The sequence below is a fragment of the Anas acuta genome, chromosome 4, assembly GCF_963932015.1.
Source record: "Anas acuta chromosome 4, bAnaAcu1.1, whole genome shotgun sequence".
Lineage (NCBI taxonomy): Eukaryota > Metazoa > Chordata > Aves > Anseriformes > Anatidae > Anas > Anas acuta.
In genome coordinates, this window is record NC_088982.1 from 28218758 (window position 1) to 28241686 (window position 22929).

General features: G+C 40.6%; 1 protein-coding gene across 2 annotated transcripts in view; it reads left to right on the forward strand.

The window, feature by feature from the left end:
• The window catches only part of KIT (KIT proto-oncogene, receptor tyrosine kinase), a 54020-nt gene that overhangs the window by 21170 nt on the left and 9921 nt on the right, over window positions 1–22929 (forward strand). For both annotated transcript variants that reach the window (XM_068680345.1, XM_068680346.1), the window contains 13 exons: window positions 113–391; window positions 3818–3954; window positions 7055–7214; window positions 10072–10261; window positions 10849–10964; window positions 15406–15520; window positions 16752–16945; window positions 18063–18169; window positions 18262–18388; window positions 18645–18749; window positions 18837–18947; window positions 20656–20809; window positions 22565–22653. In XM_068680345.1, coding sequence (XP_068536446.1) covers window positions 113–391; window positions 3818–3954; window positions 7055–7214; window positions 10072–10261; window positions 10849–10964; window positions 15406–15520; window positions 16752–16945; window positions 18063–18169; window positions 18262–18388; window positions 18645–18749; window positions 18837–18947; window positions 20656–20809; window positions 22565–22653 — 1884 coding nt within the window. The remainder of the gene's footprint in view (window positions 1–112; window positions 392–3817; window positions 3955–7054; window positions 7215–10071; window positions 10262–10848; window positions 10965–15405; window positions 15521–16751; window positions 16946–18062; window positions 18170–18261; window positions 18389–18644; window positions 18750–18836; window positions 18948–20655; window positions 20810–22564; window positions 22654–22929) is intronic.

Sequence of the window (22929 nt, forward strand, 5' to 3'; positions counted from 1 at the left end):
TGGCTAAATGTAAAACATTCTTTGAAATAAGTGCCCAGCTGCAGAGTTAAGGTTATCAGAAGTTTCCACTGCAATGTCAGCTGTTCTTACAGGTCTTTGTGTTCCTTTACAGATCCCAATGTGCTCTTCCTTGTTGATTCTCTCATCTATGGAAAAGAAGACAGTGATATCCTTCTGGTGTGCCCACTAACAGATCCAGATGTTTCGAATTTCACCCTGAGAAAATGTGATGGCAAACCTCTCCCCAAAAATATGACATTCATTCCTAATCCACAGAAAGGCATCATTATAAAGAATGTACAGAGGTCATTCAAGGGCTGCTACCAGTGCTTGGCAAAGCATAACGGAGTCGAGAAAATATCGGAGCACATCTTCCTGAATGTGAGGCCAGGTAACACAGGATTTTTGTCCTCTTGTAGAGCACCTGATTTTCATCTTCACAGGAATTGATGGGAAGTGCTCCAAAGAGAAGTCTTCCCTTGTGTCCTGAGCTTGCCGCAGGGAGGCTCAAGGTGGTGGCTCATCTAGAGACTTTTGGAATCTTCTACTCAGATGTGCTTCTGCACCAAGGAATTACTTTGTGGCACCTCTGGCTGCTGTAGGCAGCCCAGAGAAAACTGGTGGTCTTAGGAAGCTTGTTCTGGGCAAGTTGTGTGAGGGTACAGATTGTCATGTGAGACATGGGTTGTGGCTATGCTGGGCAGGTTTGGCCACGATCACTCATGTTTCCTGTTTAAGGTGATTTCCAGGTGTTCTTTTCACTATGTAAGAAACTTGGGTTGTGCTGTTAAACCTGGGGGACAAACCAGTGCCCTGAGGTTTGGACAGGCTTGTGCAGGCAAAGTGGAAATTTGGATGCATGACTCACATGCCTGTTGCCCATAAGTGACAGCAGGAACAACTGATAGATGACATTGAAGAAGAGGGATTCAGCGGAGAGACAGATCTTGGGGGAGCACAGAGTCATCATTTGTCTCCGTCTTTATGAGTGAGGATGTTCACGACAGCAACTGTGCTCCCAGTACAAATGAGAAATGTGATGTGGCTGGGCAGCCAGATACACCACTTAGCTCTGCAAACACCTTGATGAGGCTTTGTATTTTACCTTCAGGTGAAATAGGGCAGGGTGGTAGGTGGGTTTGGGAAGGAGAAGCCCCATGCCTGGCTGCACAGTGCAATACAGGCAGGCTTTGTGTGGAAGGTTTGGAGCCTGCTATCGCACTACATGTTGTTAATCTGCTCTATAAATACTCCCAAGAGAAGCGGAGGGAGAGACTGTCTCAGTGTTTCCTCAGGGGCAAGTACGACAGTTTACTCTCCGTGTACTTCTTGGGCTCCTCCGTGTACTTCTTGGGCTCCTTAAATATCCCTTGCTCCAGCTGAGTGTGTCTCCTCTAGCACGTGTGGGCAATGCTGGGGCTGCAGTGAGGCCTAGCAAGGGACCATCCCTCGCTTGTGCAGATTTTTGCTGCATTGTTTCTGCCACTGCAAGTGTGTTTGTCGTGTGGCCAAGGTGTCATGTTGAGGTGGCGGCTGTTGCGCAGGGAGCGTGAGGTGGGGATCCCAGTGGTCATCCTTGTGCTTTCAGAGGGGTATTCAGTGGGTTCCCACGTGGAGTTAGGAGCAGGGTGATGATCAGCCATGACAAGCATCACCCCTCGCGTTCATGAAGGAGGTGACGCAGTGGTGTTTGCTTCTTCATGCTTGTGGTGGTGTGCCCTGCTTGGTCCTGGGCTCCTCCTCAGCAGTAGGAAGGGGTTGGCAGCAGGGGCTGACTGAAGTCTGCAGTTTGATATGGCAAATTGAAGAAGTCTTCTTCCTGGTGATTTGGAATCTAACAGAGAGAATTTTAATGTCTTCTAATGAATAATAAGAAATTTTAATTAATGAGAAAAGAACTAAAGTTTAATCAGTACAGGCATCTCTGGCATTCTCCTTTGACTAAAAAAATTCAAGTCCATTCTTGCTGTCTCTGGTGTTTGTTCTGTAACAAGTTTTTTTCCAACTGTTTTTTCAGGAATGGCCAAAGAAAGAAACTGCTTAACAGTTGATTGACACAACTGTCATGTCTCTGACATAGGAGAATGCAAGTTGTCATATTGGACTATTTCATTTTTTATGGGGTAGAAGCCTGCACTTGCTTAATACAATGGTGACTTCAGACAACAAGGCACTAACTTGGCATCCATCGCCAGCAGCCCACTGATGGTGGGCAGCAGTAGGTGGCCTGGAGGACCTGGGCAGCCTGCCCATGTTCTCCATCTGGGAGGAAGTGTGCACTGAGTGGAAGCATCTGCTGAAGGCCACCAGCAGTAAGGCAGCACTGCGGTCTTGGCATTTGTTGTAATAACTGGGCTGTAGTGTTAAATCAGTACCAGTCCCCACTGTCTCCTTAGCTGAAGACTTAAGTGTTCACCTTTTGTAGGCAATGCTTTTGTAATCAGAAGCATGGCACTTAAACCCCACAGCCTGAACTTCTGGTGCAGAATGTCAGAAGAGGGTCCATGAAACGGGGAACTGTGCAGGCGTACTCAAACATACACCGCCCTGTTACTGTAACACAGGGAGTGCTTATGTCCAGCCCTTCTCTAAACAATGAGGGGCATTATGGCTTTTTTTTCTTTTTTTTCCTTAGAAGTTGCTGGTGGGTGAGAACACAGCATGCATTCTGCACTGGCTTCCTCATGTCTCTTGGGTGCTGCTGTGGTGTGATTTTTATGTGGGCATTTATATCTGAAGAGAGCAAACATGGTTCTTTGTTCCCTTCCATAGCTGCTTGCAGCAACATGAGGAAAACATTATTGTTAAAATATGAATGGATGAAAAGCATGGCATTTTCCTAAGTTTCATATAATTTGCTTAATACAACTACAAAGTCTGTGTCAGAGGCAGGAAGAGAGTCTAGAATGCCTTATCTGATTTTCTGCAGTCACAGTTTGAAATTGAGTCTTCCTGCATAAAAGCCCTAGTGGGAGGTTAACTTCTACTGGTGCAAGCCTGGAGTCTCACAAGTGAGGAAATTTTAAGGAAAGGATTAAGAAAACAGAGAAGAAAACTGTGGAAGCACCAGAGCTGAGGAGCTTTGCTGAGATAAGAGATGCATAGTCCTCAAGTGTACTTGACTTGTCAAAAGGCACCCTGAAGCACAACAAGGGTACAGCTAACCCACAGGGCGGTAGGTCTGCAGTATTTCTCAAAACAGACAATCCTGGCTACTTGTAACCACCTACCTTCCAGGTGATAAAGTTGTCAGTGGTCCTGGCTCCAGCCACCCCTGCCTCTGAACCTTCATAGTTGTAGCGCTTTCAGAGACGGGTGTGCTGAACACCTCGAGCTGTACCTGTCCTACGTGGGGAGAGAAGCTTCCAAGGAGGTCCACCTCCTGTCAGGGCCTGTCAGGGACCTCTCAGACAGTACTTTGCATCAGCTGTTCTATTTTATATTTAAAAACTGCAATTAATGTTAGGCTGTGGTTCTTCAGTGACCGATCCTGGCCGTATTTTCAGTTATAGAGTGCAACATTTTAATCACTGTCATGGAATGTCCCATTGTCTTATTGATGGTTCAACATTTGCAAGTTTATTCATGCAAGTTGCTAAGCTCTAACAAGTATTGTCTAACCTTAGGTTTAATTTGAAGGGAGATTGAAGCTGAAATGTGCTTGTTGTAAAGAAACAACTGTGTAATATGTTAAAGAAATTTGAATACCTCTTGGAGGCCTGAAATTTTATTGGAAAGTTAATGACTGTTGATTTTTATCCCCTCTGGGAAACTCCAAGGGTAATGAAAAGTAATGCATTTATAAATTGTTTTCCAGTTCACAAAGCTCTTCCAGTCATTACCTTATCCAAAAGCTATGAGCTTCTCAAAGAAGGGGAAGAATTTGAAGTTACATGCATAATCACGGATGTGGATAGCAGCGTACAAGCTAGTTGGATCTCTCACAAAAGTGGGGTGAGTTCCTTTAGCTGCATCATGTATGCCTCAGCACAGTACACTACCTGTCTGTAAATGTTCATGTGCTTGTCTTGCATACCTGACACGGGGTCGGTTTGGATTTGCTGCCTTTCCAAAGATACCACATCCTACAAACTGGTGAGGGTCCAACGACTGGTCCGTGCCCATGTAAAGCTCCAGGATCATTGAAAATTTCTGGGAGGGAAGTTATCAGTGCTGGCTGCTCTTTCCAAACAGAAGCTAAAGTTAGGCACTTCAATGTGAAGTTTAGGTGACCTCTGTTGGGCTGCCTAAATACGGAAGCACGGAGTGCCTACACATCACATTGCAATCAATGGGAGCTGCAAATATCAACACATGGACTGCAAATTACATATTCTAGTCGTTATCATTAACAGTAAAATACCTGCTAATTAGCATGGGATTGTATGTGACAGGAATAGTAGTAAGCATTCATAGGAATGATTAATTCATTTAAATTATATGGTGTGCTTCACTAACTGGGAAAGTTCTAAAAAATGAACTAGGGAACTGTCTGAAGTGATCGCTGAAGTTGCTGCCCGACATGCCCAAATTCAATTATTAGCAAAATAAATACTCCAGGAGAGTTGGTTACTAGCAGCGCAGCTCTGCTGAAGACCAGCGGCAGAGAGGTCCCCTCCCATGGTCACCCAGCATGTCCTGCAGCTCAGTGCTTGAAACACAGGGCTATGAGTCAAAAAATTGTAAGTAAGAGCAGGCCCAGGCATCAGCAGGCACTGGTTTGCGTTTAAGGACACGTTTTAGTTTTCTGGCTGTACCCCAAAACTTAAATGATTTAAGGCCCTTGTGAAGACCTGTTGGTAAATCCTCCCGTATACACTCCCATGCTAATTGGCTGGGCCTTTACTTTTACTGGTATTGACCAGAATGCATAATTTTTAGTCCAAGTGTTCACAGAAAAAAGGCCTCTGTGATGCTGTGATGTTCAGATAAATCACGTATCCTCAGGCAAACAGTGAACTGGAGGCCGGTTCCCCGGGGTGGGTATCTGGCACAGCTTCTCTCACTAAGTGCTCGTTGCTCCAGAAATCCCACCTCGCGGCTCTGGGGGCTGTTGAGGTCTCAGTGACATGAAGGCAGTGTGGGACCTGCAGATGGGGCTTTTGGTCCTGTGCCAAGGTCAACCGCAAGTCTTTCGTTTGAGAACTGCATTTCTTTCCTTGTCCCTCCCCCTGCTTTTCTTTGTTATGACTGATGAGATTGGGGTCTTCCCTTATGTTTTCATGCTTTTCCCTTTTCATTTTATGAGTAAAAGCCATGAGGAAAATATTTTTGACCAAATAAATTTGACCTTTCTGTCCTTTCTGGTAAATAGCAGGGGATGCTGTCTTTTAAATATTGACTACCAAATTAAATTTTGTACTGAAACAGAATACATAAAATTCATGTTTAAATAGATGCAGAATTTTACCTGAATAGGTTAAAGGAAAAAACTGCACACCTGTTTCTTCATGTGACAGAGGTTATCACCACGTCTGAAAATTAGGAGACTTGCTGTAAGCAAGCACCTCCATACAAAACAGACTTCTGTAGGTGGTTATTATTACTCAGAAGGAAACAAAACCGTGTAGAGAAAATAAAATTCATCCAGAACTTCCTGACACCTCCAAGAATTGAAATCACTCTACAAGAAAATCATAGCAAGTGAATTTGGATTAATCATTGTGAGTTTATCAGTCTTTCCATGCACACTGAAAAATCTCACAGAAACTAAAGTCAACAACTAAATTAGTTATTTTTTCTTTAGTTCCAGCACACATATGTAGACATAGAGTCATCATGTACTCAGTGCTTTGGAAAGGAGGTGTCCAGCTGCCTGTAAGATTAGCAAATGTGGATTGCTATGGACTGAGAAGCAGAGTGGGTTCCAGAGCAAGGATGCTGTGTAAATCTCACAATTCTCTCTTGTATTTCTCTGGGAAGCATTGCAATCATTAGAGAGTTTGGTGATTTTTAGGCACCACTTGTGTAGTGAGCCAAACTTCAGAGTTGCAGCCACTTTTCACAATAGCTGCAGCCTCTGAACATTGTGAAAGTCAAGGCATGCAGGTCATTTTCAGTAGCTCTGATGAAGACAAGCTGAGAGAGCTGGGGAACCTTATAGCATCCTTCCAGCACCTAAAGGGGGCCTAAAAGAAAGATGGGAAGGGACTCTTGATTAGACAGTGTGGCGACAGGTCAAGGCACAGTGGCTTTAAATTAAATAAACGGGTAGATTTAGGTTAGATATAAGGAAGAAATTCTTTACTGTGAGGGTGGTGAGGCCCTGGCACAGGTTGCCCAGAGCTGTGGATGCCCCATCCTTGGCAGTGTTCAAGACCAGGCTGGATGGGGCTTTGGGCAACCTGGTCTGGTGGGAGGTGTCCCTGCCCATGGTGGGGGGTTGGAACTGGGTGATCTTTAAGGTCTCTTCCAACCCAAACCATTCAGTGATTATATGATTCTAAGAATGTTAGTGCAAACAAAACCTTCTGTTGGTCCTCATCATCATTGGCATTAGAAGTTCAGAGTGAGCTGAATCTGGCTGCAGGCACAACACCCTTCTTTCCACAGGACTGAAATATTTGAAGAAATTTGTGGGTCAGCTTTGTATTTTGGACTGGTCTGCTTTTGGGGCAGGTGAAAACACTTGTTCTTGCCTGAGGAGGGAGGAATGTGACTACAAGGTGCTGTGTGCCCTTGGGGCTCCTTGGATCTTTTTGGAGCTGAAAGCACTTTCTGCCTCAAAACATCGTGTGGGAACCTGGGCAGTTTACCTGGTGAAATGCAGCTAGTGAAATGCAGCAGAAGGGTGCCTTACAGTGCAGTTCGGGAAAAAAGAAAGAATGAAGAAAAGGACTAGTACTTGAGGAAGTATTATCTCTCAAAGACAGCTGATCACACACTTGTTTTGCATGGAGAGATTCTAGTGACAGGTTTGTCGTGATGGCTTATTATTCTGGTTTAAAGTTATGAATATTAATATAGCGAAGTTATAATTACTTCTATTTTTAATTTATCGAGGAAAGATGCTGCATACACAGTGTTTTAGATGTTAATTGTTTTTTACCGACAGATTGTTACAAGCAAAAGCAGAAATTTGGGTGATTATGGATACGAAAGGAAATTAACATTGAACATCCGTTCAGTGGGAGTTAATGATTCTGGAGAATTCACATGCCAAGCAGAAAACCCTTTTGGAAAAACCAATGCCACGGTAACCTTGAAAGCATTAGGTAAATAGTTCTCATAGAAATCTTAAGATACCTAGCTCTCCCTTCCTTCTATCTCCTTTCCCCCAAACCTGAATGAGTAAATTGCTTTATTAAAAGGTTACTGCAGACTGGTATCATACTGAAATGGTTCAGGAAGGGCTATGGAGTGTGCGACTACTTTAATTTCTGTAGCACTTTGCATGTGATTGGATTGCAGTATTAGAACAACCACCCAACACCGTTTCCATCTCTCTGGTTTTTCTCATCCTTTCTGGTTTAATTTTAAATTTAATCCAGTCTTAATGAAGCAAGTAATTTACCTTTGCGTGGTACTATCCCTATGCTTTAGTAATTTGGCAGCACAAGCACAAAGCGTATCTTCAGTACCTGCCTTCCAAGCGCTGGAAATTTCGCTGACATCGGCACGTCAATGTTTTTTTACGTGGGAGAAGTTATATATGTATCTCTATTTAAAATAATGCAATGAGGAACACTGAAGTGTGCATAGGCAGCACGAAAATTGCTTTGGAGCTCGCCACCATTGTAAATCCACCATCCATCACTTCCTTAGGCTTGGGATAATGTCTCTCAACAGTGAGCGAAGTCACCTCCTCTCCTGGTTTAATAACGGACTCATGTAGATCTCAGCTGCTGTATGTTAGTGTGTATGATACACCAGGCCTTTGAATTTTTATGGCTGCCAAAAGTGCTAATTTGATAGTCTAATTAAGGACATATGCTTGATAATTCTGACCGAGTCTGGGTAGTTGGCTAAAATACTTTAAATTCCTCACCTTTCAAGGATATAGCAACCGAGGACAACTGAGACTGCTCTGTTCTTTGCGTGCCAGGCCTTGTATTCTCTTCCTTACCAAATTTGCTTTTCTGGTGCACAAATACCCCTGCAATATAGCCTGTTTTGCTTTCCCAATAACTTAAAGAAAACAGAAGCACTTGATCTCTGTGGGTCAAATCTCCAGCATAGCTGAGGAGGTTTGAGTGCACTTAACCTTGCTACACCGTTTGAGGGGGTAGGGCTCTTAACGTGTTTTCCTAATTTTTTTTTTTTTTTTTTTTACTAAAGAGATTAGATTCATATGTCAAAGAGTGAAACAGTGTTAAGTATGAAAGAAAATCTTTTCCCCGAGGAGAATAATGTGAAAGCTTTTATTATAAAAGGAGGGAAGTTCTTAACTAGAGGAATTCTAAAGACTACTGCACATGCAAATGTGGTTTTAAAAAGGGTTGACTTTGGAAAGTCATGTGAGTAAAATAAAGCACAGCATTATAAAATGTAAAAAAATAAAGCAACAAGTTTGTATTTAGTAAAAAACAGTTTGTACTTAGTTAAAAAAAAAAAAAAAAAAAAAGCCAGAGAAAAGCTGGAATATTTCATTTTCAAGATACTTCTCTCCCCTCACCCTCTCAAATTTGACCTAAAATAAAATAAACTCTGTCTCCTGGATTCCTTTCACCGTTCATTGTCAAGTTGACTATATTTATCTAAACCGTGCCAGCTCCCAGGATCATGGGAAGTGGTGTATAGAACATACTGGATTGTATCAGAATCTAAATCACTGCGGCTTTAATGTTAGCAAAAAGATTTCTAAGAAATAGTGGTATTTTGGTGAATGTTTTAGTTACTTTTATAAAAAATGGTTTATCTAACTATAAACTGTTTATAGAACTTTGTTTTGGGCATTGACAGCATGATTATAAAAAGGTTTTTTGCACTCTCTTGGGCACAGTTTTGAATATGGGTTGCATAGGCGACTCTGTGCTTGCACAGAAAATAGAAAAAAGGTCTCAAAGGGACTAAAAATCTTAAATTTCCAGATTTAAAACCTTTTCTTTTTTTCCTTTTTGACAATAGAGCATACTTTGTATCATACCTGCTTGCTATGATATGAGTGTATGTCTTCCTTTCTTCTCGGAAGCATCTGTCAAGTGCTCTGTCAGCTCCATATGCTTTCACCAAGGCCCGTTGCCTTCTGTTTTCATGAGCTCAGGTGCCCAGCTGGCCACAGCAGTTTGATCACTGGAAAGTGGAGAGAGGCAGAGATCTGAGATTGATTTGGGGGCTAAATTCAAGCATTCCCAGGAAATATGTTTCCTTGTCATTGTAGTCTGTCTGTCAAACTGGTAATTCCCACATGAATTTTTGTAAAAGGACTGAAAAATTTGTCTTTCAAAGTGAATAATCCTGAAGCTGACGAGTTTATTAATGAAATTAAAGCCACTGCAGTAAGGATGCTGCTGCTCCACATGATACTCTGGAACAGAACTACCCAGTGATAAATGGTATCTGCCAAAGAAAAGATTAAGACCCAGCAGTAGATGAACAGAAATGCCTTAGTTTAAGACAATCGCTATCCAGGCCTTTCGACGTAGTACATTTTTCTCTAATTACAGTTTTTAATAGCTTCATTTGTAACGTCGTCCTTAATTATACTTGACAAAGAATCATTAAATACTGTACTATATTGTCATAAATGATCAATTTATCTTGCCTTTTTTACTGTTTCTTCCATTCCATAAAGTTAGTGACTGATTTTTTGAAAAATGTAAACACTTGAGTAGAATCAAGCATGTGCTTGCATTTTTCCAAGAGCAAATAAAGGGTATTTATCACCAGGAGATGGAATTCTTTCTGTTAAAGCATACAAGACTGCTTTAAGTTGTGTGCCTCATTGCTATATATAGCTAGTGGTCTTGGTTTTAGCAGGTGAAGGTTGAAGTTCTGCTTTGTAGATAAGGTTTCCCGTTTCACAGTTGGACATTTGATCACTGATCTTGAAGTAGTGTAAGTGTGGTTAGAGTAGTGGCAATCTCCTAAATGGCCCTGAAATTGTTTTTCTTTTCCTATTATGACCATCAGCTAAAGGATTTGTCCGTTTGCTTGCAACAATGAATACCACAATAGATATAAATGCAGGACAAAATGGAAATTTAACAGTTGAATATGAGGCATATCCAAAACCGAAGGAAGAAGTCTGGATGTACATGAATGAAACACTGCAGAATTCATCGGACCATTATGTCAAGTTCAAGACTGTGGGCAATAACAGGTAATAAGAATGGCTTTAAGTGCTATCGATTTCCCTTTGAAACAGCAAACTAGAGTCTGTTCTGGAAATATGAAAATGTAGATGGCAAGAAAATTGTGTTTTAAAAGGTCTTGCCTTACACGTGGCTTACCACAGTAATGGGTGTGAAGTCTTGCTACCCTGGGTATGAAGCAGTGTTGAGTTAAGCACACCCTCTGAGAGACCAGTCTGCCTTACAACTCACCTACGAGATATCATTGTTGCTCAATAAGTTGGGGAATTAAAAGTTTGTGTGTGGAGACACCCTCCACCACCACAGTTGAGCACAATGCTCCGGACAAAAGTTTATGCTTTTATTTCTGCCATGCACTGTTTCTTTCTGGAGTCCTGGTCCTCCAAAAATCTCATGGGGAAAAAAAAAAAGTAGTCTTGAGTGCTATGGGGCAAAAGGGATGATAATTCATGGTAAGTGTGTCTGTATGGATGGTGTAGGCAGGAGAAAAGAGTTCACTAATAATTCCCACCTTAGCTTTTGTGCAACAATTCCCTGTTAATTCCCCATTGATTTTAGGTTGTGAGCATTACTTATGATTTCTTTTTCTTTACAGCTATACAAGTGAACTTCACCTTACACGATTAAAAGGAACAGAGGGAGGCATTTACACATTTTTTGTGTCCAATTCAGATGCCAGCTCCTCTGTAACATTTAATGTCTATGTGAAAAGTAAGTAAAGTGAACAGTCTGAAATATTTCATTATCACAGTCATTGTATTTTATACAACATAATGTATGCACAAGATGTCACAGTGTGGTTCAGCATATGAGAGGCTTTCTGAAGTGAAGCACATGCTGCAAAACTATTTAAATGTCAAGATATAAAAGTGCAGAGTACTTACACAAATCCACCTACAATCCAGCATGACCTTACATTCTGGCAAATGTATTCCAGAGGTTACTGGAGAGCAGATAGATAGTTTACACAGGAAAAAAACTATAACACCTGGAAAGATGGTCTCAGAAATGAGCATGGACCATAAAACTTTGATAATGTAACATGGATCAGGATATACAGAGTTTATATGTATACATATAATTTGCATTTTTGGCAGCCAAGATAAGCTATTAATTTTCTTTAAATTGTTTGAGTTGGATGTGAAGTTTGAAAACTTGACAGAAGAATTATTCACTTGTGCCTTTTGGTATCTAAATACATCTGCATAATAATATACATCTCCATTGTTTTAGAGAAATCTGTGTAGCTTTACAAACGCACATGCTGTCGTCTTTATATGCTTGTAAAAAAATAAAAAGCATCGGTCTCAGTTCCAAGAAGCATTCTTCAGGACAAAAGCTGAACTTCAGAATGAATTAAATGAAACGTCCAGGAAACTCCATCCTTCGTAGCAGAACCATCCTGTCAGAGAATTTCACACTCTCAGCAGACAAATATTGGCAGCTACTAAAGGCAAAGCTTAAGGAGGGGACTGAGGGCAAAGAGGAGAAACTAAGGCAAGGTAGACAGTGGTGCTTTCAAGCCTAGGACAATGAAATATGTAGGAAATGAGTGGATGTGCTGCAAATACGTCATTGAAGTGCTTTAGCAGTAATAGATCCTTCTCTGGGCATGGGCTGATGCAGAGGACCATTGAGACTTCACAAATGCATAAAATTCTGGATACTACTTTCTGAATTCTGCCTAATTATCATTGAAGTTCAACATTTGTAGTGTCAATATTTGCAATGCTGTAGTTTGGGTCTAGAAATGCCACTTGGGCTCCTTTTAGAACATGGCATTTCTTTTTCTCTATGAATGTCATTTGTGGTGTTGTACATTTCAACATTTCAGTTCCCTAGCTATGATTTCTGAGTTGAGGGTGCTGGCAACTTCAAATATCCTTTGCCACCTTGGGTAGGAGTGGGTCATAGTCACAAGGGGGAATTCTACTATTGTACAGCATAGTTGAGCACAGTGCTGAGCAAGAAGTTTAGTTTCTGTGCAGGAATGGAAGAAATTGCAGGCTGCCCATGGAGTCATCAGTTCCCTTGAGGCTCGATGATGTTTTCCAACCAGTGGCATCATACGCGTGCTTGGAGCAAGGGACTATGGGCTCTTCAGGCTGCTCAGGAACAGTCTGGGCAAAATACCATTTAAAAAAATATATAAAAATAAACAGGTTTGTCACCATCAGCTGTCAGTTCTCAGTGCAGAGCTCCATGCTGCTGCTGCTTTTGAGGAATCTCCTACTTGATAAAAGGCTGAAAGCCCTGTGGGTCGTGGCTAGGAAACCAGGCTAGGAGCAACACCGTGAATCAGTATGGCAGTGGCAGGAGAGAATGTTTGTGATGTAGTTCTTCTGAATGGCTTGTCTGTGCAACCATCAGCGTTCAGGTCTCCTTCCTTGCTTTAGCTACTGGTCTTGTAAGCAGTAAGATCAGCCTTGGGATACAATGAAGGTATTGAAGCCATCTCAGTAGAGCCCTGTTTATCATTCAGTGTGGCCGTGGCTGACTACAGACACTGCTGAAACAGATTTGATACACTTGACTCAGAAAGAGTTTCTTTTGGCATTTTGATGCAACTACTGCAAATATCTTTTTCATTTTGAAAAGAGGAGATGAAACAGATTGATTCTTCTGAGGGTTCATTTTTTAGGAAAAATAACCTCCTGTTTTCAGTAGCATGTAAAACGCTCATTGTTCAGGTATGGAACCCAAACTGCACAGCAATATAACATATTTTTTGAAATAGAGTAACTACCACAGGAGAGTCGTGTGGGTGGGCCAGGTACTGGTCTAATCATGTGTTGTGACCTGGCATTGTTGTCAGTTGGGATTTTGCATAAGCTGCGATCTAGCTTCTGGTGTTTACAAGTCTGGCTCGGGCATGTAATCAGCAGAAAGCAATCAAACAGGTAAAACAGGATTCATAATCAGGAGGATATCTTCACGTAAACACAAATCGATGCTGAAGCATTTGCTGAAAGACATGAAAAACCCTGTGCAGAAATAGTTGCTTTTCATTTAAACACATTTAGCAATCGCATATGCTAATCTGAAACAATACTAAATTGCTAAAATAAAATGTAGTCAGTCATAGTAAGTGTGACATAAAGTAGGGAAGGAAGGAGCTCTGACATTAGGAGCCAAAAAGAAAATTACAACTTGACAAGCAGCATGCTGAACTGAGTTACAATTAAGAAATTGTAGAAATCTCCAGAGTGGCAAGATACTGTGCATCTAGCAATTAGTGGAGTAATCTTCAAACTTGTATCTCTGCATTTAGTGCAAAAAAGTATCTGGATTTAATTATAGTCAACAAAATACTATCTGTGCGGTTGGGACTCATGCTGCAAGGAGAAAACTGGTCATGGCACTAGAGATCACGTGAAACCAAGATCAACATTTTTCTTGTCATTGCAATATGCAGTGAGCAAACAAGGAGTCACCATGATACTACAAAAAGATTCAATCCAGTCCAGAAAATGTGACTGCAGGAGGAAAGCTCTCTGGCTGTGATAATAGACAATACCTATTAGATGTTATTTTGTAGACATTTATTTCTCTGTGCTAAATGATGAAGAAGTTGGTAATAAAAAGCAATTGATTCCACTATGTTGTCATACAGAGCACTGAGTTAAAACAGAAGTGACCTCTTATGAGTCTTTGCTGCATTCAGAATCAACATTAATAAGAGCTGAAAAGCAATTCATAAACCCAGCGAGATTAGAGGTTCAAGACATTTTTAAGAAAGTGCTACAGGTGCTGGGACAGACGCACAGCCAGAGTTTTATCATGTTGTAACGTTGCCTAACACATAGCGTATACCTAAACAAACTGTTTGCACATGGCTAATTACAATTTCACAATTTAACCATGTTGGTAGAAGCTTCAGAAAGCTGAATTATGTATATTCCCTGAATGCTAAAACTGTGTACGATGCTGCGTGCTATCAGAAAGTTCTGCACCAAATGAGTAATGTTGAAAACCCATCTCAACATTTTGCAACAATGTTCGGTTCTGGGTGGTTTGCATAAAACACAACATTTGGATTTAGAAACGAAAGAACATTCGGTTCCTGTAACATGAGTCATGAGGAGATGCTACGTGATTGAGAGTATACGTGTGTTTTATTGCCTCTAATTTAATCAGTGAGTAGAATATTCATTAAAAACTAACACCGTGCAGTCTTTGCGTGTGGATTTTATCTGAAATAAATCATCTTTCTTCCACTGTCATCAATACAGCCTCGCAACTTTCTAGAACATTAGAAGTTCATCTTATATTTTGTAAAGTTTTATTAACTAATAATGGGCTATTAATTTGTACCAGGTGAGCAACATCATTGGAATATAGTCTGGTTTTGCCATTAACTTTATTTTTAACATAATTTGCAAGGAAGCTAAGATAGCTATGGGAGATGAAGCTTCTAATTCAAGTTTCCCAAGAAATACACCTTTCTAATATTTGCCAGAACCAAGTAGATGTTGTCCTGGCCTGAAGGCAGCATCATGGCATGAGGAACCAGGCAGCTTCGTAAACTACCACAGCAATCATGAATTATTGCTTGGACAGCTAATGTAGTCAGTCAAATATGATCTTTCTCTACATGTAGCATTTCAGAAAGTGAGCCAGTTGGGCGTTTTGGTATTGGTGTTTTACTGGGATGCCTTCTGTGGGGATGGGGACAGGTACTGGTTGCATTGCACTGCAGTTCCTTTTCGGGCTGTGCTGGTAAGATTTGATAAAGAGAGCAGACGCAGAAGAGATGCGGTTTGACCCATTTAGTACAACTGTGGAGAAACTGTCTTTTTTAGAGGCTGGTAAAGTCATCCTCTGCAGGAACTGGAACTGCCTTCTTGTTCCAAAACAAATGTGTCTTTGTTTTCTTAAACTCTGGGCTCTGCTGTTTCAGGATCTTTCATCAACCCCAATGCGTGGTGGAGGTTAGGTGTTCTGAAATCCAGCCCATGCATTCAGTGTAAGAACTGAAATTTTCCCAGTGACACAGAACACCAGTTCAGGCCTGGATGCCCTTTGCCGTGGGAAGCTCAGTTCACCTGACTCCGTGGGTGATAATGCACACAAGTTGCTAGGGTGATGAGCACGTGGCATCTCAAATTCTGTGTTCCCATAAAAATGTGACTCTCGTTTGTGTTTGTTGCAGCAAAACCAGAGATTCTCACTTTGGATATTCTCAGCAATGGCATTCTCCAGTGTGTAGCAGCTGGGTTCCCAGCCCCTACCATATACTGGTATTTTTGCCAAGGAACTGAGCAGAGGTGAGTTAAGTAACCAGAGCTTCCAGAAATGACTCTACATGCCACATACACAACTTATAATTAAAAATTAGGACTTTAAAAATTACTTGGTAACTGTTACATTGCATCACTGTTTTCATCATTTTAGGTATTGCATTATTTGCAGTGGTTTGAGGGGAAGGGAGCAGTACATTTCATTACTCCCCTTTGTATTCCAACGTTGAAGAGGGAATAATCAACATTTTCTGCTGAGGAAAAATAAAAGCCAAATTTTCTCTCTGCTGCAGGCTAGCTAAGGTTTTTATCAGTTTGGCCCCAAACGGCACACATTCTCAATGCAATTTCACAGAATGACAATCACAGAATCACTTGTGAATATGGCTGTTATCTTTCGTCTTATTGTGTAATGATATAATTTTTCAAGACATAAAGTAATTAGATTTCTATTCACATGAAGCATATGACAAGTAAACAAGTCTGGAGTTATTATGAATAAAACCTGATGTCTAGTTGCCATGCTTCTAAAAAGACAGTACAGTTTCACTGTGAAGTGAGCATTTGTGAAGCACATTTTAAGATTTTTGTTGACTTCCACTGTGCTTGCAGATCTCATACTAGCAAGTCATGTCTCCTACCTGCATAATTTGTTTTATGCCTAAAACAATTATCCTATTTTTTGTAATGTGTGCTCATATAGTGAATATGTGACATTGTTAACATTGCAATTAATTTTAAAAAAGGGATGCAGACTTCTGACTAGTTTAACTAGCAGCATCTTGAAAGAACAAAACTGGCTGTTTCCTGGCTGCATATAAGCTTGGTGGTGTTGTAGGTGCATCATGGATTTTTCATGGATTTTTTTGTGCTGTAATAAAGCAATGCCTGAGGAAGGTGTTCAAGAGTAGGAGATGGACCACAACTGCTTAAAGCTGAAACTGGAGATGCAGAATTTATGGTTACAAAACCCATGGTGGACTTACACACCTGTGTGTTTCCCTACTCAACAGCAAATGCAAAGACCTCATGGTTTCCACTTGGCTTGTTTTATAAGTTTCATCCACTACATAGAAGACAAGGAGAGTTGTGAGTAGGCTGGGTTTTGAGGGTAAGATCTCCATCTCAGTCCCTTTGTGGAGTAGTGTGGTATAATTACCTGGTGGTCTGGTTGTAACTATCTGCCTTCACAGCAGGCCCTGTCATTCATTCCAAGCAGCAGTCCACAGCAGGTAATTGTCACTGTTGTTTTCCCCAGGTATTATGATTCACCAACAATATCCCCCATGGACGTGAAAATCAGTTACACAAATTCCTCGGTGCCTTCCTTCGAGCGGATCCTGGTTGAGAGCACCATTAACGCCAGCATGTTCAGGAGCACCGGCACCGTCTGCTGCGAGGCTTCCAGCAATGGTGACAAGAGCTCTGCTTTCTTCAACTTCGCTATTAAAGGTATTGTCTGGAGTGAACAAGGCAGTGAACATGAAAGAATGGTTAATGCTGGTGCTGTTCAGCCCTTTCTGTCATGCAAGAATTCATCTTTTAAGTGCGTTGCTTTTGCCATAATAATGTAGATGGTACTGTGGCTCAGTATATGATAATATATTACAGTACTTGTTCTGCCTGCCAAAGTATTGCTTTCACTTCTCAGTTAATATTCTGGTATTGTATGTTTGCTGCTTCAAAACTACCAAGCAGTAGTTAGCCTTTTTCTCCTGCCTCTGCAGCATGATCTGGCACAGGGGCAAAGCACCTGCAGCATGGCACCAGGCTGCCTTCTCTCTATCCCTTTTTCTCTTCCTGTCTTTGTTTTAACCATCATCTCTTTCAAGAAAAGTCTGCATTTTTATGTTTTTTACCGCGTCTCAGGAAAATGTGGTCCCAATCTTGACTGGAGCCTAAGGGCCCTGCTTTTGTAAAAGGAGTAACAGCAATGTACTGCAGAAGTGCTTTATGAGTTTTGTAGCAGTATTTGTGGGTTTGTTAAGAAAAAAAAAAAAAACACACTAGAACACAGATGACTTGAAATATGTTTGTAAATCTTTACTTGCTTTGGAAAAAAAATCACGTGTTCTGCTGCTTCTTTTTTTCCCTGTTATAGCCAGATACAACATATAAACAAATAAGCCAGACTTGAGGTAGAACAGTATTCTTTCACTACTCTGTACAACATCTGCTTTTAAAGACTAGGTTGTAGAGATCACACTTGGGGTTGGGGGGGGGGAGAGAGAGGAAGAGAAATTAGGACTTAGGAAAAGTCCCCTTAACAAGCTTCTTTCTGTGCCCTAAGCTGACTGTAATCACACTTTAATTGATCTCAGTGTTGTGCCTCCTGAGCTGGCGAAGCTGAGGCTCTTTAGGAAGCACGCCGCGTGGTTTCTGTGCCAGTTCTGGCCAGCACTGTCATTCAGGAGAAGTGGCTCTGAGGGACATGGAGTGCATCTGGGAAAATGGAAGCCCCAGACTGTGTTTCATAAGAAAGAATCGAGGAAAGCTTTTTCACCTGATTATTTTAAATTTAGTTTCTTATGCTTGGTATTCAAGCAGAATTTTCTCTGTTTCTTTCCAGAGCAAATCCGTACCCATACCCTTTTCACACCTTTACTAATCGCATTTGGAGTTGCTGCTGGACTGATGTGCATCATAGTCATGATCCTGGTGTACATATATTTGCAGGTAAAATCAGCAGCTCCTCTGCCTGAGTTGTTAAAGTGTGGGAGCTGCCTGGGGAAGCTTCAGGAGTGACAGCCGTTCTCTTTCCTTTTCAGAAACCCAAATATGAAGTTCAGTGGAAAGTTGTTGAAGAAATAAATGGAAACAACTATGTTTACATAGACCCAACACAGCTTCCTTATGATCACAAATGGGAATTTCCTAGAAACCGGTTGAGTTTTGGTTAGTTTATATTTATTTAACTTCATCTGCAAGGTGAAACCTTCAAGTCTCATATGAGACTTTGGTTAAACACAGCAGGGTTTTGTCAAAAAGATGTGCAGGAATGCAAATAGCGATAATTGCTCATGCTTACCTGGGGACAAAAAGCAAGCAGGTGTATATACACTATCTTCTCTAATATCATAAAATAAAATGCTGAACCCTTCAGGAAGAAATGCTCCAAGTTCTTGTAAAGATTTTTTTTTTTCTTTATTAGGCAAAACCCTTGGTGCTGGAGCTTTTGGAAAAGTTGTAGAAGCCACTGCTTACGGTCTATTTAAATCTGATGCCGCAATGACAGTAGCAGTAAAAATGTTAAAACGTAAGTTGCTGTAGTACACTGCCCAATTTTTTCTAACTTCCTTCTGGTAGGTGTGCTATTTACTGAACATTGCGTTTTGCTTTGCAGCAAGCGCCCATTTAACAGAAAGAGAAGCCTTGATGTCAGAGCTAAAAGTTCTCAGTTACCTTGGTAACCACATTAATATCGTGAATCTACTTGGAGCTTGCACTATTGGAGGTAGGGTTATCAGCGGATATTGATTATTTGTACTCCTTTTTTATTGTCAGAAGGAAGAACCTTACAAAGATGAATTCAGTGCTGCTAAGTATAGAAATCTTAAATACGTGTCTTCCTTAGGCAGGTTGCAGATCATCACGACTATCATCTGTGAATTCCTGAATCTAGGTTTTAGGCTCATCCTGCTAACAGTGACAAGACCACTGTAGCTGCAGCTAAAAATGAAGTTCGCTGAGAGGTGACAAAACGTATAACTTAAGGTTTTTTCCTCCACCACACTGTTTCTCAGGAACGGGAAAAGATAAAACTTGCTGGTATTCAGGGGGAAATCAGCAGCCATACCTTGTAGAGTCTTCCAGTCTTTTGACTGAAAAGTCAAAAGTCTTTTAACAGATCTTCTAGTTTTTCAAATAGAATGCAAGTGTATCTGTTAATGCACCACTGGAGTTTAAGTACTCGAAAGTTGAGAAAAAGTTTCCAAAATGAAGCATTGCACAACCCAAGTATTTTATATTCAATAACTTTAAAAATAAATATAAACAATAAACTTTTAAAAATTTGTTTTCATATATAATGAAAGCTACAAAATAGCTGAAGTGTCAATACTGAGTGATGCTGTCACATATTTTTAACTTATATGCTTTTGAGTATGAAAAATGGTGTTGTTCCTTACAGAAGAACTTGCTCTTCTGTAAGTTCTTCTGTAAGAACTTTGTTCTGTAAGAACATATCTTGCTTCCTTTTTTCAAGGAAAAGGAGCTTGTAAAAATTCATAGCTTTAGACAAAGGCAAAGTGTTTCTCACTTTCACTTCTAATGATTTAAAAATAGGATGAAGCAACTTCAAGTAGTCAGCAAACCAGAATCACTGGCCTGAATGCATATCTGTCTCAGACAGCTGAAGAAATGTGGGGTCTGTGAGCAAATCCCACCACAAACGCTGCTTTCACTGTTAGTAAAGCTATAATTATGAACTGCAGAAAAATGGAAATCAGCTATTGAGGTTAGGAAATGGTGGTACAGAATAACCTTACAGTTGAAATAACATGCAGCATGATTACATATTCAGGGGCCATAGCTGCAGTCATTCACTCAGAAAACATATATTTGATCTATAAACATCCGTGCTGGAGATGACTTGATTCTCCTTTCCGATTTCATTTTAATATTCTAAGACCTTGTGCAGTGTAGTTTTCTGTCGCAGCAGGCTGTTCTGTTTGAATGATTTTTCCTATTATACTGCGGAATATAACACTCTACATCATTTCCAAAACATTACTGAAGGAGTGTGAAGCTCTACTGTAAACAGAAGTGAATCAAAAGGATTAATGTTTGAAGCTTGAATTACTCGAATGTTTGGAACAAATAACTTCCTTCAGGAAGTGAGCAAAATCAAACAGATGTGTCTGGCCAGACACATTATCACATGAAGAAAGAGAAAAAGACTTATTTGTTTAATTTTTTGTACAATGCTATACTATTGAGGGGGGTGAAAATTAATTGGGAGTGACACAGCTTTAGCTGGACAATAATCTGTGAAAGGGAAGATGCTGGATTGCTTGTCTGTAACTTTTCAAGTCTAGACAGCATTAGGCAGTGTGATCTTTGATAGACCAGCCTGTGTGCCTAGCTGAATGCTGTCTTTGTGTAAGGTTTTCTGCCTTGAAGACAATGCTCACCTGCTTTCTCAACCTCATGTACATCCACAGGACCCACACTGGTCATTACAGAATACTGCTGCTATGGTGATCTCTTAAATTTTCTGAGGCGGAAGCGGGATTCGTTTATTTGTCCAAAACATGAAGAACACACAGAACACGCAGCTGTTTACGAGAACCTTTTGCAGCAGGCAGAGCCCTCAGCGTAAGTGCGACCTGCTGAAATGTACTTGTGTTTTCAGGAGATTGAGAAGGAGGGGATATCGAAGTTCATTAGGGATGAAAAACTGGGAGAAGTCTTTCATGCAGCAGGCTTTGAAGATTCTTTGCTGTGTAAGGAAACAATTTAGTTAAAGAGATGATTTGTACAGTGGGTGGCTTATTCTAACAGAGCTCAATTCATTGTATACACTCTGTGTTTTACTTCTTTATCAAATTTCCTGTAGTTATTTCATGCAGCTCCTTGGCTCCAATCTTCATATGTATTTGTGTTTATCATTACTGTGTTCCACGTTGGCAGTGCTCATTTAGCAGCTTGAATAACAATCCCCCCAGTGTTGTGGTGTTAATATTCTGGGTTCTCACAAGTTCCTGCCTTCAGAAACGACTTTCTACAACCAAAACAGTGCCTTACAGTGTTAGAGGCAAGCTGCCCCTGGTAGCTCACTGGATTGTGTGATGCTCCAGCCCATGTCAGAGATTGGTCTTGTACTTTTATTTGTCAGTTACTTCATCTGTATATTTTTATCAGTTCAGTTTTAGATCAAGCCCGAGTTCTTTATGAGTACGTTTCCAAGCATATTTCCTGCTAACTCCTTCCTTTTGCAAAGTGAGGGAGACATAAGTTTCCAGAACCTAGGATCTGATACAATACCTGCCCATTTTTTATTTTTAGTCTGTTCACTGCCCCAGTGGGCCCATCACTCTGTGTTGGCAGGCACAAAGCAACCAGGAAGCCCCTTAGGAGGTGATAAAATCCTTTTTTCCCAGCAATGCATAGTGCTAGTGAAGCTGTTTGTGCTGTGGCAATAAATGCGTGGATAGATGGTGATACCAGGGAGGTTGGTACCACAGATAGCATGAACACAAAGCTATGAGTTGCTATAGGAGGTCTGTCTTCTCCTTAGTACAGGGATATCACTGTTTGGGCTTATTTTGTAAATTGAGGTATTAATGAGGGGGTATTTACCAAATTCTTGGATTAGTATTTACAGTAATGTTGCAGCTGCTGAATGTTTCACATGTGTTTGTGGTTTGGTGGTGACTAAAGCTGTCAGTGATCTCATAGCTACTTTCCATGTTAGCAATGTGGCTGTACTTATTGTCCATAAACTAAACAGATACTTCAGGATAAAGAAGGACTATGGTATAAGTTCTAATGGCAGGAAAGTGAAAAATGCCAAAGTGCATCTGTCGTTTCTAAAGGGGCCTAACTTTATAAACCATGCAGTATGAAAATTAGTACAGTTGCAATGTATATATTGATAAGAAAACTTAAAAAAACACATAGCAAATGACTTTCCCAAGCCTTGGCTGACTCTTTGACATACATGTGAATCCACTCGGAGACTTAGGAAGCTCTGAACTTGGTATTTTTTACCATTTGTCTTCTGCATTTCAATTGCCACTTCAGTTGCTGAAATGCTAGTAGAAACTGGCCCAAGCAGAAGGAAGCCCTAGCAGGTCCTGTGAAACACTGGGCCATTAGTTTATAGAGACTGAAGTCTATATAAGTAGTATACGTAGGAAAGGTTTTGTTTGCTTACCTGATGCATTGCTATCTGTACTGATAAACCTCTCTTTCTGTACAAGTCTTTTCTCATCTTTTTTACTGCCCATGTTTTTGTAATCATCTCTAAAGCATTGTATTCAGAAGGTCAGTGTAATTATCTTTCTGTTTGGATTGCTTTTGAGGTCTTTTTACCTAAATTATATTTCTTTTCATCTGCTGCCTTTGCAGTGATGCTGCCAATGAGTACATGGACATGAAACCAGGAGTGTCATACGCAGTCCCCCCAAAAGCTGATAAAAAAAGACCAGTAAAGTCTGGTGAGTACAGTGATGAAAAATTGCTGTTAGGAGTGTAGAGAAGAAGACTTTATGGATTTTTTCATGTTACTTCTCTGGTGGATGGGGACAGTTAAAAAAAACATGAGACGGCTTAAAAAAGAACAATGTGCTAAATTACAGTCTTCTATTTTTCCACACTTAAATGAAGTGTCACTATTATATTTTGCTTTGAGCTGTTTATGTGGCTCTAGTTGTAGTGCTTATTCAGATTGCTGATCTGTTTAACAGAAGACTGTTTCTAGATGATTATACCTG